Below are 16,606 nucleotides of genomic sequence, written 5' to 3' on the forward strand. Positions count from 1 at the left end.
CTTTGATTGAAGCATACATGCCAACCACTTGCAGGAGTACCTCTAGAACACACCATTTGTATTGGTATACAAATCTGAATGTATTAGACGAGCTTTTATTTTTCTTTTAGCCACAAATGGAAGCTGGCAAGTTTCAGAAGAGAGCAGGCCAGGCATTTTCCCTAGGTTTCACAGGCAAGTGAGTCTAGTCTCCACCTCCCCTGAGAAGCTTAACACCCTTGCTTTTCTGGATCTAGTCACCGAAGTTTTTGAGCTTTATCTATTCTATTTTAGGATGCCCCAATATAGGAAAGGAGGGGGAAGATTTCAGCCTATCAGTATCAGTCTCTTAGATGTGGCTTCGCAGAACGTGCTTCACTCCACCTGCTGAAATATTCAAGGACCCTCAGAAATTAACTGATAAGAGATGAATACAATGCTGAATGTTCCAGTAACACATCTCTAAACCACTAAAAAATAGGTGAAGTTTCAAGGGTACCCCTTAGTGCTTGAGCATCTTTTTCTCCTAAAATATTACACAGAGGGTGAAGGTGATATTCAGTGAAAACACTAAAAATCTTCGTATTTATGATTTGTGCAATACTTAAAGGAAATGAAAGTACAGATCTGAAGAATGAAACACACATTGCAAAGATAGAAACCTCTCCAATCTTGGGCAAATGCTTCATTACTGTGGAAATGCAAACTTGGACTACCGTTAGAAAACAGAATAATAAAAAAACCAGAGATGAAAAGGCTAGGAGCAAATGAGCAAACATGCCTGACTGCTTTGTTGAGTGGAAAGACAAGAATTGGTGGGAGGAAGAATTGATGAATTGTCACAGTATGACAAATAAGACCTTTGGTGGATGTATTGATTCTGAACAGAGAATGACTCATGGATCTACTTAATTCTTGCTTCATTTACAGACAGTAAAGTACTTGAACAAATCACAGATGCTGCCAAATGAGCCAAAGAAGAAAAAAATTCTTTTCCAAGAATGACTTTTTTGGGTTCAAATTTATTGATACCTGCTTGTTTTTGCAGGACAGCTCATACAGCAGAGCTCATATTTTGTATCGCTGATTGTGCAGTTGATCTCTCATAGGCATGGGCACGTTGCACAGTTAAGACAGACTTGAAGACTGGAAAAAATTACCACATGAAAACCTGAGCATGTTACTACATGTATTTGTCAACTACATACATATGAACAGGAGTTGATTTCTTTGTTTCATCACCTCAAAATAATTTTCAATAAGCAGGAAAGTTTTATTTTTACTCTAATACTTTTTTCCCCCTTTTTCATCACAGAAGATTTATAGGCACAGAAAAAAAATTTCGAAGAAACAAAATTATGCTTCAAAATTGATTTGGGTTACTAACCCAAGAGAACGATGGGTCATAGGTACCTTCTTTGCTTGGAGTCTTTTGTTTGTTTCTCCTCTTTTTTAACTTTAACCTTATTTGAAGAATTATTTCTGTCCTGATATTTGGAAAATGAGCCTTGAAAATGTGAATAAAGTACATACCAAAGCAACAGTTCTGAACTGAACTTTCATGGCAGCAACCTCTCTCTACCCACTCTTTTCCATACTGCTAAAGTAGGCATGGAGTCCAAGAATAATTATTACAGAACCACTAGAATAACTAAAACTGCAATATTAGTTTGAAACTTTAAATCACCTTGACAAATATTATTTTTAAAATAATTAATATTTGGAAAACCAAAAGGCAATAATGTGTTCACGTGATTACTATGCTAGTTGGGACCACGTAATTTCTTTAGTCAGCTCTTCCCCAATTCAGAGCAGCCTTCACTCAACAGGTCTGCTGCTGTTTCCCTGGAAGAGAAAAGGAACAGTTGCAAGGCAAGTCCTGTCCCCTCTGCCTGTCACAAAGCATCCCAAGTACAACAGGCACAGCCCGTTTTTTTGTGGCAGCCTGTGAGAGGTGTGGGAAGGCAAGTCTGGTGGCTTTGCTGGCAGGGCTGGCTGCTGCTGCATGCAGGAAGTGCAGTAGGGGTGGCATGCCTGATGCTGTCACCAGACTGGGATGGGATGGGAGCGGAACAACAAGGATCTGGCTCTGTCAGCTGTTGTACAGGCATACTGCAACTTACAGGGGAATTATATGAACTTATGTAGTCCATTTATAGAGATGCTGATTAAGTTTGGGAAGCAACCACTTTGAACAATCTGCCAAGAGCAAAAACTACTCCTTTTGTCAGCCTTATGAAACTCAATCTGGAACTATTTCACCAGTCTTTCAGATGTCTGAGTTTAATATAGAGATCAGAGAGGGTAAAGTTAGGGCAAAGCTGACCCCAACTGCCAAACTATTTGAAGAAGGGAATTGTGAGTTAGCTTTGATCCAACACACATTTGAAATGCATATTCAGTTACGTCTAGCACCAGATGGGTACCAGCTAAAAAAGGAGCTGACTGATACCTCATTTGCAATGAACTAACCTCAGTGTAAATTAAAAACAGCTAAGTATTTTCTAAATGGCACTTGCTGATTGTGCTCTCTTACCCTTCCCTCATCCCCTACCTAGGCCCTTCAAATTCTAGGGGTAGCTGGAGCACAGCTCCTCGTAGTCCCTTCACTCCTCACCCACAAGCAAAGTGAACTGCTCCAGAGCCTAGATATCCTGCTTGCATCTGGATTCCCCCTCACTTCCAAGGAATACTTCTACAGAAAATTGTGATATCCAGGAAAAAAAACCGCACTTAATAATTATGTAACAGTTTGTGTATAGTAAGAGAACTGAACAATTTGTGTATGGAAATTCCCACTCTTGACCTTTGCAAGGTGAAAGGTGGGGGCACTACAGGGAGTTACGGCAGCAGAGGACAGGGAGTTCCAAATGCCATTGTGCTGGCTAGGGATTTACGTAACTAGGTACTTCTGGAAGAAAGGATTAACTCAGAGTCATGATACAGCCTGAATCAACTCTGCTTAGTTAAACTTCAAGAATTCCTCAGTTTATAAACTACCATTTCTGCAGTACAGTGACTAACTCATCAAGGCAAACACACATCAGGTACAGTTTTGGACAGCATCAGAATGCAAAATACCCCAAAACTGAAGAAAAACAATATTTAATGATTTTAGACTTTATGGGAGTTTGTTTCTATTGTCTGGATTATATAGCAAAACCAATTCCCAGTCTATAATACTTTTAATTGGTAGTTAACTTTCATGTCTAATTTAAAATGCTGCAGTAAGGAGGCAAATTGCTGACACAAGGTGCTGGCTAATACCCAGTGTTACAGTTTTACAGTGCCTTCAAATCAGATGCTCTCACCATTCCCTAGCCCTCAAAAATCTTTGTTCCCACCCTCATGCTACCTCCTCTTTTTGTCAGTAATTGATGCTGTCACATGGTGATTTGTACCAGGAAGCAGACCTAGTATAAAACCAACCTGGAAAAAAAGGGACTGTAATTACAAACTGACAGTCTCATGTACCAGAGAAACTACCACAGGATGTTCCTGTAAATCTGCCAAGTCAATAATATTCATGATGATCTGCTAAGTGCTGGCTGTGAGGACTGAGGTTGCCTGGGGCTACTGGAAGTCACATATCTAGTTTTCCAGAATGTCAGAATACTCTGGGAATTGAATGAGCAAAAATCATTCCTTCAACTTCTGCTTTTTTAACTTCTCCTCATCCCTCAAGGTACTTGTGCCTTGTCCACACAGCCCAGCCCCTCTCCAAGATGCCTAAGGAATGCCTAAATGGAACTACAAATGTTAGGATGTTTGAGAACAGAAAGGCATATTTTATCAATTTTTTCTTGTTTTAATCATATGACTAAGAGTTAGCTAGAGTTGGTCTTCAGCAAAACAGTTACAGTTCTTAAAGCTAAATCACAAAGTGGAACAGTACTTTCTGTTAAATTGTCACATAATCTTAGGCCTTCTGTGTTTAACAATGCCCTTTATTTTGCTGTTCACTCTAAATCATATAAGGGACACAATCAAAAAAAGCCCTACCAAATTGCAAATAATAATGCTTACAGTGTGTTATAAATGGAGAACAGTCTCATTTTTTTTACTCTTTCAACCATTGCTTCATATTAACTATACACTGGAGCAGAAAAGTATAAAACAATATCCTGACTGGGTCTGACAGCTGCAGTAATGAAGCCTTGGAAAGAGCACAGACTGACTCCCACCTGGAGACTTAATTTAGCTTTTAGCCAAGTAAAACATGGCTTGGGCAGCTTTTAACACAGATCCTTGGAAATCCTGCTCCATTATTATCTCTCAAGTCGAACAGAAGAGGTCACTAAAGAGTCACAGCGTGCCCCTTTCAAAATGGGGCGGTCATGTTATCCTAGCCGGCAAGTTTGACTGCAGCAGCCTTCACTCTTGGCTTTTCCCATCCTTTGTGCTTTGTCGCCAAATTCTATTGCGTTTATTTGCCCTGTCCATCCTCTCAGTTCTGCACTATGTTTCCCTGTGTACATTGAAGAGTTTTATTAAAGGCTGTGAGTGTCCCAGACCTGGCACTCCACATTTTTCATTCAGCTGCCACTGGTGTGAGGACAGCAGCCTCCAAAAGAGGATGTTTTGTGGCAGTCAGCCCCTTAAAGGGCATACGACAGCATTCCGCAAGGTCAACAGTGGCATATAGGAGATTACTTGGCAGCAACACCAGTAACCAGGGAAGGCAACACATGCAAAGATTCCCGTGGCCTTCCCTCCCTCATCTGGAAGAATAGTTTAGAGACAGAAGAAGGGATTGCTCTGCTTTGTTGGTCTAGGGTTTTTTTTTTCCTTTCTGTTTTTAGCAGTCTTGAAAAAAGAGCAAGAAAACACGAATGCATGCTTGTTGTCAAAAGTATCCGAAATAAGAACAAAGACACAGTCCTTTCCTGACATGTTACAACACAGGAGTTCAGCCATGAAGAAAAAAAAACCAACCCAGATTCGCTAGTATCCAGCATGATCTTACGTTTAAACAATGTTTCCAGTTGGAAAAACAGTTAACTCCATAGTTAACACTGTAATTGTGTATCAAAACTTCTATCATGAAAACAATTAAAAAGTTATTTCAAGTAACAGAAAGGCTCAATACAGGAAAAAATCTTCAGTAGTTCATGTGTTTAGAGGAGTATTACTTTTGGGCAGGGAAGGAACTCATTTGTTGCTCAAAGTGCAAATACACATTTCCCATGCCAAAAAAGGTACTATCAGCCAGTGAATATCTACAGGTATAAGGCAAGAGTAATGAGCACGTCCGTCCTAGCTCAAGTAATGACTTCACACTCTTAAAGACAGAATACAGGTAACTGGAGCAGCAAAAGATCCACTGGCAGAAACTCCAATAATTAACATATTTTGTGCATGACAAAATGCAGTAGTAATTAACAGCAACACAGCTCATAAAACAAACTTTAGCTAAGAGAATCTTATTCTGGAGGTAAGATGAGGTGAGGCCATGTTTCTGTTCTGTTGTGCAGGAAGGAAAGGCAGATTTTCCTAAAAACCCTCTTCACCTGTAAATAAATGGGATTCAAGAGGGATCTGACCTGTATGTGTATGGAACAATCTAAATGGAAAGTTGATGTCTCCATACAGTCCTTCTGGAGCTCCATGGCAACATTGATGCCGGAGTCCTTCCAATATAGCATAAACTAAGGGGGAACTCAAAGGCAGATTATGCTGCTCAGCATACTGATACCTCCTAGTAAGATTTCTGGTCAGAAACCAGCAGTAATTATCTGTCAAAACCAGGCTGTCTCTTTGTTCCGCTGCATACAGCTTTTAGAGACCATTCAGGATCCTGTTCAAAGCCCCACACTGGGAACAGGCATGCACTGAGGAAGGACATTCATTTCTTCTCCCCTTCTTTGGCGACATAGATCTATCTTTCTAGATCTTAAAACACTGTGCCACTACATGCTGCCTGGGATTTGTCCCAGATAATCAGCACTTCCTCCCTGATCCCATCCAAACAACTTGTAAACTTCCTTTTCTATTTTCATAGTAAGGAAAGTACCCTCTTCATGAGCCAGTACCTCATGAAACTTCTCTGCCTCTCTCAAACAAGCATCTTCCAGCAAGTTTATCTAACCTCCCTAGCTCAGCTGCATTTATCTACATATATGAAAGCACATCCTGCTTAAGATCAGTTTTAAAGCAAAACTTAGAACAAAAACTTATTTCTTTTATCAAGTTAAAACTTATTCCTTTGTTATCAAGTTCATTTATAACTTAGTTTGAATTACAAAAGCATGAAAATTTAAATTCTGCCTTTGGAATTTGAGCAGCTACTTTGTTGCTCCTAATTTAAAGTAAATATTTGATTGACCAAAAAAACCCCATCCTTAAGCCCCTTCTTAGTGAAATGACAATATGCAGTACCAAGAATTCTCAAAAATAAGTATTGGTAAAAAAGCAGGATTATTCTTCTACAAATCACCAAGTGAACAGAACTGAAGCCAGCCTGAGCTGCCCTTCTAAGCACAGAACTCCAGAGCTTAAGGCAATAGGAAGTGAAATAAGTTTAAACTTGTACAGGATGTGGTTTGAAGTCAGAAAGGTGTTATTTTGAGAACTCTTCCCAGCATAACTATATTAGACTAAATTTTCTATATGGTAGATTAAGTCTATTCCCTAAAATCCTTATTACTATGAAAACACACATAGAGTGCATATCCTACTAACACTTACCTCAGCTCTAACTATGAGCACTGGATACATGAGGAAATTTAGGTATGATTTTTTTTTATGGGTAATGCAGTTAAATATGTAAGAAAAAACATCTTCCCATGGATAATTTTTAATTTATGAAATTTAGATAACTTTGAACTTCATTGTAACATGTGCTACAAATTGCCTCATCAGTTCCTCAAGAGGATAAGTAATAATGAGGCACTCACTGGTTTACAATACAATCAGCATACACAAAACTCTTGATGAATATTTAACCAGCACTTACATTTTCACACTGCATCTTTCTGGTGTTTATGTGGGAAACATTGAGTCCATCAATAACAATATCAAATGGAAGTCGATTTTCCACAAATTTTTGAAAGGCTTCAAATTCCTGAAACAAAAAAAGAAAGAAACACATACAGGGGAAGACTATGTTAACAGAAAGAGGCCTCATTCATTTTGTAGTAAAAGAAAAGAAACAAAGCCTAATCTCTCACTTTCCCTTTGCTGGTTACACCTTACATGTTTACTTGCATATTTAGTAAATCAACTGCATACACAAAAAAATCTTTAAAAGCCGTGTTACAGTAGGTACTTCCAATATAATTTTAAATTACAACTAAGACCCAAAAGTTTACAGTCATCCAGATTTTCAGAATTATAATCCAAACTGTACACTTTTATAAGGATACATGCTATAGTTACTGTTACACAACAGCTGCAAAACAAAGCAACTTTACAAACTAGTAGTGTAATTCTATTACTCTTAACATTTCCAAATGTAAAATAAGCATCATACTTAGTTTGTCTGTAAGAATTCTGAGATCTCTGAATGCCATCCAATATTTATATAAACATACATTTTATAAACATACATTTAGACACACAGCATTCCATTTGTGAGAAATATGCAGCTTTAAGGCTAGCAAAACAATGGACTTTCTTACTAGGTCAGAAACATAAGGCAGTGATTGAGCAAACCAACAGCATCTATCTAGAACTTCCAATGGAAGGAAAACCGCAATTGCTTAGGCTTGAGACCCCCACAGGAGGAGTACAGAATATGAAGTTTTAATAAAATCTTCAGGAATTTCTCCCTTGATTTGAGGAAAGATTTAGTGTTTTTAGCAGACCCTTGTGTAAGATTTCTACTTCCTGCTTCTGACTGTTTTTAATAGGCATAGGAACCCTAAGCCATCCTGGTGGGCAGTGACTGATTTCATAAATGACCTTTTTACTAACAAGAAAGACTTATTTATTGGTAACAGAGGTCTCAGAGCCCCAGGCTATAAATGAATTTTTATAGGAACTCAAAACAATTGCAATTTCATGCCTTCTGCTCTAAATTGAAGAAGCACTCTTCTAATCCTGTTTTCTCTGATGTAGCCATATGGCAACATGTAAGTCTAAATAAAAAACATCCCCTCAGCATCCAAACAATATATTTAATTCCTCCTCAGAGAAAGGAATGAAAGAAAGAATTTATTTGTCCAGAAAATACATTGCTGTCAGGCAGTAACAAATGATCACTGATTTCGAATTTAGTCAGAATGCTTAAGACAAACTATACCAGGAGAAGAGTGACTTGTATTAAAAGCACAAACCACCAAGTAAGATAAGGATGTCTCACTCAGATGTTAAAATTCCAGGCATAATTTCCAAGTGAACAGAAGCGTACTGGTCAAAAGCACACTGATGAGAACACAGACAACACAGGGCTCAGTCTAGCACCACCAGAATCAACTGCTTTTTATGTTGTCTTTCATTTTTTCATGGCTTAAATGTTATTATTGAGAAAGTATAAAAAGCTGGGCAAGAAAATTATCATCTCAAACAAAAAGAAATTGTTGGCACTTGTGAAGTGTTTCCTCTTAACCCCCCAGCCCCAATCTTAATGTATTTATATAGATGAATATTCTTATTGCCGCCTGATAGAGACACCAAGACACAGAAAGTCACTAGCAAAGGCAGTGGCAGGGAGGGGAAGTATAAACAAATGCAAACCCAAATAACAAGGATTCCTGACTTCAGACTTGTGCCATTCAGTAGACTTCCCCATGGTTCAAAATCAGAATACTGGGTGGCTATCTGAAACATGGGAAAGATAAAAGGATGGAAAATTCACAAAGACTGAATGAAGGTAAAATAGAGCTTTGAGACAAAGATGAGTGAAGATAGAAAAGTCAGAAGGAAGTAGAAGCAGACAAAAAACACACAGTAAACAGTAACAGAACACTGTTTTCCTAATGTCAACAAATGCCAGTATTATTTGAAGTAACATAGTTACAGTCAAGTAGCCATTTTTATAAAGTATAGTGTACATGTAATCTTGTTTTTAAGGGCTTGGTTCAATACAAAACAAACATTTTGTGGAGAACTTTTAAAGTGGTATTTTATTTCAAGTGACAATAGTTCTAAAGCAGTTCCTGAAGGGGTGAGTTTTCTCTGATGTGCAGAGTGGAGTGCTTTGTCAAGGGAACACTACAGTACGAGCTGGGGGAGCATCAGAGGAGCTTGGTGGGTCAGCCCTCCCTTCTGCCCACTCTGCTTGGCTCCCTCTCTCCCAGCAGGGCAGATGGAGCAGGAGCTGCCAGGATTGTCCTGCTGAGAGGCACCAGGAGAGTCTCAGCACCTCTGAGAAACCAGCTCCTGCTTCTCTCGGGTTTACTTTTAGAGGTGGGGAGATGCTGCAGCTTTTTCAGCATTGTAACCTTGGCCACCCTGCTTTTTCCTGCCATCTCCTCCTGTTCATGTCTCCTATTCCATTCTCAACAGGTACTTGGCAGTGTGTTCCTGTCAGCTTCCCAGATCTGCTCAATTGCTTTGCCTCATTACCAGTAAACTGTTCAGTACACAGGGAGAGATGGTTTGCTGGTATAGGAGATGCTTATCCACACAGGGAAATGAGGAGTTAACAGCAGAGTAAGTGGAGAAGACAAATAGCCAAGTTTAATTTATGTCACCAAATACAGAAGACTCCAGTGAGAAGCCTTAGATGGACTAAAAATCCCCAAGGATTGGTTCATTTACTCTTCACTAGCCATATTTCCACAGCAACACACAAGAGTGCTCCTTTCCCGAAAAAAACAAAACAAAACATAAAGAATGACAGAGAAGTTCCAGGCTACTCCCCTGAGAGACAATTTTCAAGTGGCCATATTTCCTATCCTCTCTAGATACAGTGAAGGAAAAGGGCAAAGCCTGGGAACAAGCAGCAGGCTACATCATCCAGATGCAGCAGAAATGGTTATTCAAACACACACTATAAGAGTGTATTTTATATGCTGAGGCAGAGTTAATTTGTCCCATATCAGCCCTCACAGTGCTATGCTTTGTATTGGTAGCTAGAAAGGTGGTAGCTGACTCTCCAACATTCCCGCCTCACCAGCAGGCTGGGGGTGTGCAAGATCTTGGAGGGGACATAGCCAGGACAGCTGACCCAGACTGACCAAAGGGATACTCCATACCATACGGCATCTGCTGAGCTATGAAAGCTAAGAGAAAGGGGGTGTGGGACATTCATTATTACGATGTTTGTCTTCCAGAGCCACTACACATACTGAACCCCTGCTTCCTGGGAAGTGGCCAGACATCACCTGCTGATGGGAAGTAGAAAATAAATCTTCTGCATTCCTTTGCTTCTGTACACAAGTCTTTACTTTTGCTTCATTAAACTGCCTTTATCTTGACAAGTTTTTCAACTTCTTTTTTTCTCTTCCTCCCTTCCCCACCCCAGTCCCCTGTCTTGTTGAAGAGGGGACTGAGAGAGGCTTGGTGTGCAACTGGCATCCAGCCAGGGTCAACCCACCACAAAGAGAGAAAGTAAGCAATGTGAAGGATGCTTACCATTCAAAGATCAGGATTTGTCTGGATTTTATGCAGATCTTACAGCCACAGTAATAAAGAGTTGATTCACCCACAATTCTCTAAAGATATTTCCTAACCAACTGTAAGATGTTTATAAGCAGTAAATGAAGTAGAGCACTGATGCAGCTAGGGTACAGCTGATCACGAGAAACCAGACACAGTAATTGTAAATGCAGTACAACAGTGACATGAAGGTTGTCCTTTAGGCAAAAAGAAGTGAGCTATTCATACAGGCTTCCCCTTCCAAATGGACAATGCAACACATCGTTTACATACACCCCTACATACCTACAGGGAAATGTCCTGTGAAACACAACAAGGGGCTCTTCTGATGAACCCCTTCAACACACCAACAAGTAGTAAAATATTTCTGTCTAGCGCAGCAAACCTTACACTGATTTCTAGCCTGATCTGACTGGGTACATGTCACAAAGTTTCCAAGGAACAGTCCATTCTCCCAGCCTTGGAAATGCTACCCAAATTTGCTTCAACAGAGTTCACAACTGAAGGGCCAAACCATAAAAAAACACATGCATCATTGCTTACTGACATGAACCTCTTAATGCTCGGGAGCCACAGGAAAGTGTTGCAATGCATCCCGGCTGTTACCTCAGCAACATGCCTCCCCGCAGCAGGAATATGTGCAGGATGCTCATGGGAGCCTCCGGCGATGTCCGGTTTCACACCATGTACAGAAGAAAAGGGAATTTAAAAAAATACCACCTGATTTCATTCATTGCCTAGCTGGGAAAATAGGGGAATGCCAACTACGCAACTGTTAGAAATGATTCACCACACCTTCTGCTAAGAAAACTTCTCCTGGCAAATCAATTTGGAACTAAGAGTGAACCATAACAAACCTATGATTGAATTAAAGACATTTAAACCAACTTTTTGTTTAACCACTAGCATGCGGGTGGCTCAAGTCCACTCACATCTCAGCAAAAACCCAAAACAGTCTCACATTTCTTTGGTATTCCACACCAGCTGGATGACTCATGCTATTTCACCATCATTTTATATTGGTACATACTGGTGCTGATACAGAAAGAGGTGCTTCTATCTTCTCCTTTCTCTCAGCCATTCATTACTAGCCTTGTCCCCTTCTCTACCGACACATACGTATTTGTTGGCACATGGATAAAGATTGAAATGGGTGAACTGAGCCGATATAACAGCCTTTAGCCTGCAATAGTTCTTCTGTTCAGGTCAAAGCACAGAGGTCTGTCCTGGCAAGAAAATCCAGCCAGGACATGGAATGAGAATAAGCCTTGTGAGACTATGGAGATCACCTTTTAGCATAGCCAGGGCAACCTATGGGAACTGACTGGATTGTGAAACTACAACATTCTGTATCTCTCAACTGAGGGTACTCCAGCAAAACAAGAGATAGAGGTTGGTTTTAAAAAACAGAAGTATAGGAATTATCGTTTGAGAAGGAAAGAAAGGAGAGGGAGAGGGAGAAAAGAGTAAGAAAGGAAAGAAGACTGGCTTTGCCATTTTAAAAAATTCACTGAAAAACTCAAAAAAGCGTGACCTCAGACTTCAAAAGTCTGGCTTACAGAGCCAGTAATATTGGCTGTGTGACAGCAGTAGTAATAAATCTGAAAATAGGACTTTTCTGTAAGAGTATTAATAGTATTTCAACTTCTGTAATACCTTTATAAAAGGAAATGTGTTTTTCTTCCAATACCAGCACACACACACATGCTACAAGCCTCAAAAGCACAACAAAAATGAGGAGTGGAATTTATTATTAGTATTCACAGATTTACTATGTTAAATATGGTTAATAAACATTACAATGAAGACAAAACAAAGAAAACATAGCTAAACAAGCATGTACTTTGATAAGAGCAATGAGTAATTCAAACAAATATTCTGAACTAATTTTAATGTCTGTAATGGATGTAAGGGTATGACACATTTCAGATCACAGGAAAGTTAGGTCACTGGAGTGCTTTCCTCCTCAAGCCTGAATATGAAATATGTTGGCAACTAGAAATAATAATCATGGTATTGTTAACATTCTTCAAGAATCCAAAACATCTACTAATCTACATGCCAAAACCCAAAGCAATATAACAAACATTGCTGGTGGAATTCAGGATCTTGTGTGGTAGGACCAGTAGAATAGCAAGTAGAATTGCAACCCTGGACTTTAGCAGGGTAAACTTTGGCCTTTTCAAGCGATTGCTAGGGGAAATCCCATGGGCTAGGCTGCTTGAAGGGAAAGGGGCCCAAGACAGTTGGTTGGCATTCAAGGACTGCTTTTTCCGAGCTCAAGATCAGAGCATCCCAACACGTAGGAAGTCAAGGAAGAGGGTCAGGAGACCTGCGTGGCTAAATAGGGAATTGCTCGGTATGCTCAAGTGGAAGAGGAGAGTTTACAGGTCATGGAAGGAGGGGCTGGCCACTTGGGAGGAATATAAGGCTGCTGCTAAAGGATGTAGGAAGGCAGCTAGGATGACTAAGGCCTCCTTGGAATTAAAGCTGGCGAGAGGGGTCAAGGACAGCAGAAAGAGCTTTTTCAAATACATGGCAGATAAAACTAACACCAGAGGCAATGTAGGCCCACTGATGAACGGGACGGGTGCCCTGGTGACAGAAGATACAGAGATGGCAGAGTTACTGAATGCCTTCTTTGTCTCTGTCTACTCTGCCGGAGGCAGTCCTGAAGAGCCCTGTACCGCTGAGACCTCAGATGAAGACAGGTCAACGGAGCGGTTTGCCTCAGTCGATGAGGAATGGGTTAGAGACCAGTTGAGCAATCTGGACATCCATAAATCCATGGGTCCAGATGGGATGCACCCACAGGTGCTGAGGAAACTGGCGGAGGTCATTGTTAGACCACTCTCCATCATCTTTACCAAGTCTTGGGAAACGGGAGAGGTGCCTGAGGACTGGAGGAAAGCAAATGTCACTCCTGTCTTCAAAAAGGGCAAGAAGGAGGACCCGGGTAACTATAGACCAGTCAGCCTCACCTCCATTCCTGGGAAAGTGATGGAACACCTTATCCTTGGTGCCATCTTAAGGCATATCAAGGATAAGAGGGTTATGAGGGGCAGTCAACATGGTTTCACCAAGGGGAAGTCATGCTTGACCAATCTTGTAGCCTTTTATGAGGAAATAACACAGTGGATGGATGATGGCAGAGCGGTGGATGTGGTCTACCTTGACTTCAGCAAAGCGTTTGACACAGTCTCCCACAGCATCCTTGCAGCTAAATTGAGGAAGTGTGGTCTGGATGATTGGGTAGTGAGGTGGACTGTGAACTGGCTGAAGGAGAGAAGCCAGAGAGTTGTAGTCTATGGGGCGGAGTCTAGTTGGAGGCCTGTATCTAGTGGAGTGCCTCAAGGGTCGGTACTGGGACCAGTATTATTTAATATATTCATCAATGATTTAGATGAGGGAATTGAGTGTACTATCAGCAAGTTTGCTGATGACACTAAGCTGGGAGGGGTGGCCGACACGCCAGAAGGCTGTGCTGCCATCCAGTGAGACCTGGACAGGCTGGAGAGTTGGGCAGGGAATAACTTGATGAAATATAACAAGGGAAAGTGTAGAGTCCTGCATCTGGGCAGGAACAACCCCAGGTTCCAGTATAGGTTGGGGAACGACCTGTTAGAGAGCAGTGTAGGGGAGAGGGACCTGGGGGTCCTAGTGGACGACAGGGTGACCATGAGCCGACACTGTGCCCTTGTGGCCAAGAAGGCCAATGGCATCCTGGGGTGTATTAGAAGGGGGTGGTTAGTAGGTCGAGAGAGGTCCTCCTTCCCCTCTACTCTGCCCTGGTGAGACTGCATCTGGAATACTGTGTCCAGTTCTGGGCCCCTCAGTTCAAGAAGGACAGGGACCTGCTGGAGAGGGTCCATCGCAGGGCAACTAAGATCATTAAGGGAGTGGAGCATCTCCTTTATGAGGAAAGACTGAGGGAGCTGGGTCTCCATGGTTTGGAGAAGAAGAGATTGAGGGGTGACCTTATTAGCATACATAAATATATAAAGGGGGAGTGTCATGAGGATGGAGCCAGGATCTTCTCAGTGGCAAACAATGATAGGACAAGGGGCAATGGGTACAAACTGGAACACAAGAGGTTCCACTTAAACTTGAGAAGAAACTTCTTCTCAGTGAGGGTGACAGAACACTGGAACAGGCTGCCCAGGGAGGTTGTGGAGTCTCCTTCTCTGGAGACATTCAAAACCTGCCTGGACACGTTCCTGTGTAACCTTATCTAGGTGTTCCTGCTCCGGCAGGGGGATTGGACTAGATGATCTTTTGAGGTCCCTTCCAATCTCTAACATACTGTGATACTGTGATACAAAGGAGATACATGAGGAAATCCATAGAGGACTTTTAAATACAAGAAAGGCATATTATGTTCATGCCAACACATGGTATTTGAAAAAGAAAAAAAAAAAAGGGGTGGGGGACACCATAATAAAACTTATTAAAATCACTGCAGAAGAGGCTGCTTGTCACTGTTTCTAAACAATAACATTTATGATCACTCATCAGGAATGGTGGACACACTGAAGTCAAACTAAGTGCAAAACTACAGTATTCAACATATATTGTTTCCAGAAGCATTCAGAATAGTTTAAGCTTTGTACAACAGAAAAAGCACTGTTTCCCCTCTCCATATTAAATAACAATATATTCAAGTGCAAGAAAAGAGCAAATTATAATTAACAGAATATTATACTGCTCTTAAGTACTGTGTATCTCTACCCTTATTATCAAACAGGGTGTTTTGCAATACCGTAAGAGCAGCTTTTAGAGAAGTGAAAACATTCACTTTTTAACAGTTGTATAAAATACAAAGTGAGGGGGGTTGTTTTGTTTTCAGCACTGTTTCTTGGTATCAGAAGAAAAACAGGAATGAGCATTAGCGTGAGAAATGAAATTCAGCTGTCAAACTGAAATCCAGCCAATTATTTTTTTTCCAGGCGCCTTGTTGGAGTACTTTTAAATCTGTTTGTTGCTATGCCTGAAGGGTTTGAATATTTCCCTCAGTTTCAAAGCCTGGAAATCCCCTTCGAACCCTTATATGCAGGAAGGCTTGTCTCAGTACTGTGTATGGTAACACTGTGTACTCTGGATTGCACACTGTTTGTTTGCCCTCTGTTACATGCTTTTAGAGCTAACAAATACTCCAGGAGTCACAAACTCCTGTGGCTGCAAGCCTTCAGAGACACTGTCACAAACAGGAAGGTATTCACAGGCACACTGACATGGCCGAGATGTGCCCTGTGTTGCCTGCAGACAGTGCTGCCACAGGACTTGCTCTTGCCTGCCTACCTCAGATGGCAGAGGGTCAGTCACAAGGCCAATGCAAAACCTGGCCTCCAACAATTCAGGCAATGCACTTCTGAAATGTCCTTCCTAAGCACACTTAACATGGAGGAACAAGCAGTTTCTGCTGCTGTCCTTAGGGGAAAAATACTCTCATCTTTGCAAGGCTGCCATCATAAATACAACAGTATAGAAACACATCATGCCAAGCTTCCTTTTAAAACAAACAAACAAAAAAACCCTTGCAGAGGCAGAAATATTCTGAATTCACAGGGCTTTCAAAATTAAAAACACTATTGCGCTTGCAGCCCAGAAAGCCAACCATGCGCTGGGCTGCATGCAAAGGAGCATGGCCAGCCTGTTAAGGGAAGTGACTCTTCCCTTCTACTCTACTCTTGTAAGACCTCATCTGTAGTACTGAATTCAGCCCTGGGGCCCCCAACTCAAGAGGAATGTGAACCTGTTGGAGCAGGTCCAGAGGAGAGCCATGAGGATGATCAGAGGCTGGAGCACCTTTCCTATGAGAATAGGCTGAGAGAGCTGGGGTTGTTCAGCCTGCAGAAAAGAAGGCTCTGCAGAGACCTTGTAGCAGACTTCCAGTATCTAATGGGGGCCTACAAGAAATCTGGAGAGAGACTTTTTACAAGGACATGTAGTGATAGTGACAAGAGGGGATCACTTCAAACTGAAAGAGGGTAGAGCTAGATTAGACATTAGGGAGAAATTCTTTACTGTGAGGGTGGTGAGGCACTGGCATAGGTTGTCCAGAGAAGCTGTGGATGCCCCATCCCTG

General features: G+C 41.3%; 1 protein-coding gene across 1 annotated transcript in view; it reads right to left on the reverse strand.

Annotated features, from left to right (window-relative positions):
- The window catches only part of PRORP (protein only RNase P catalytic subunit), a 50,142-nt gene that overhangs the window by 18,400 nt on the left and 15,136 nt on the right, over positions 1-16,606 (reverse strand). The window contains exon 4 of the mRNA XM_061367565.1: positions 6,935-7,042. Coding sequence (XP_061223549.1) covers positions 6,935-7,042 — 108 coding nt within the window. The remainder of the gene's footprint in view (positions 1-6,934; positions 7,043-16,606) is intronic.

This window comes from Neopsephotus bourkii, unplaced genomic scaffold (assembly GCF_033783945.1).
Source record: "Neopsephotus bourkii isolate Nb327-2 ecotype Australia unplaced genomic scaffold, CSIRO-AGI_Nbou_v1 NB_1388, whole genome shotgun sequence".
NCBI classification, from domain to species: domain Eukaryota; kingdom Metazoa; phylum Chordata; class Aves; order Psittaciformes; family Psittacidae; genus Neopsephotus; species Neopsephotus bourkii.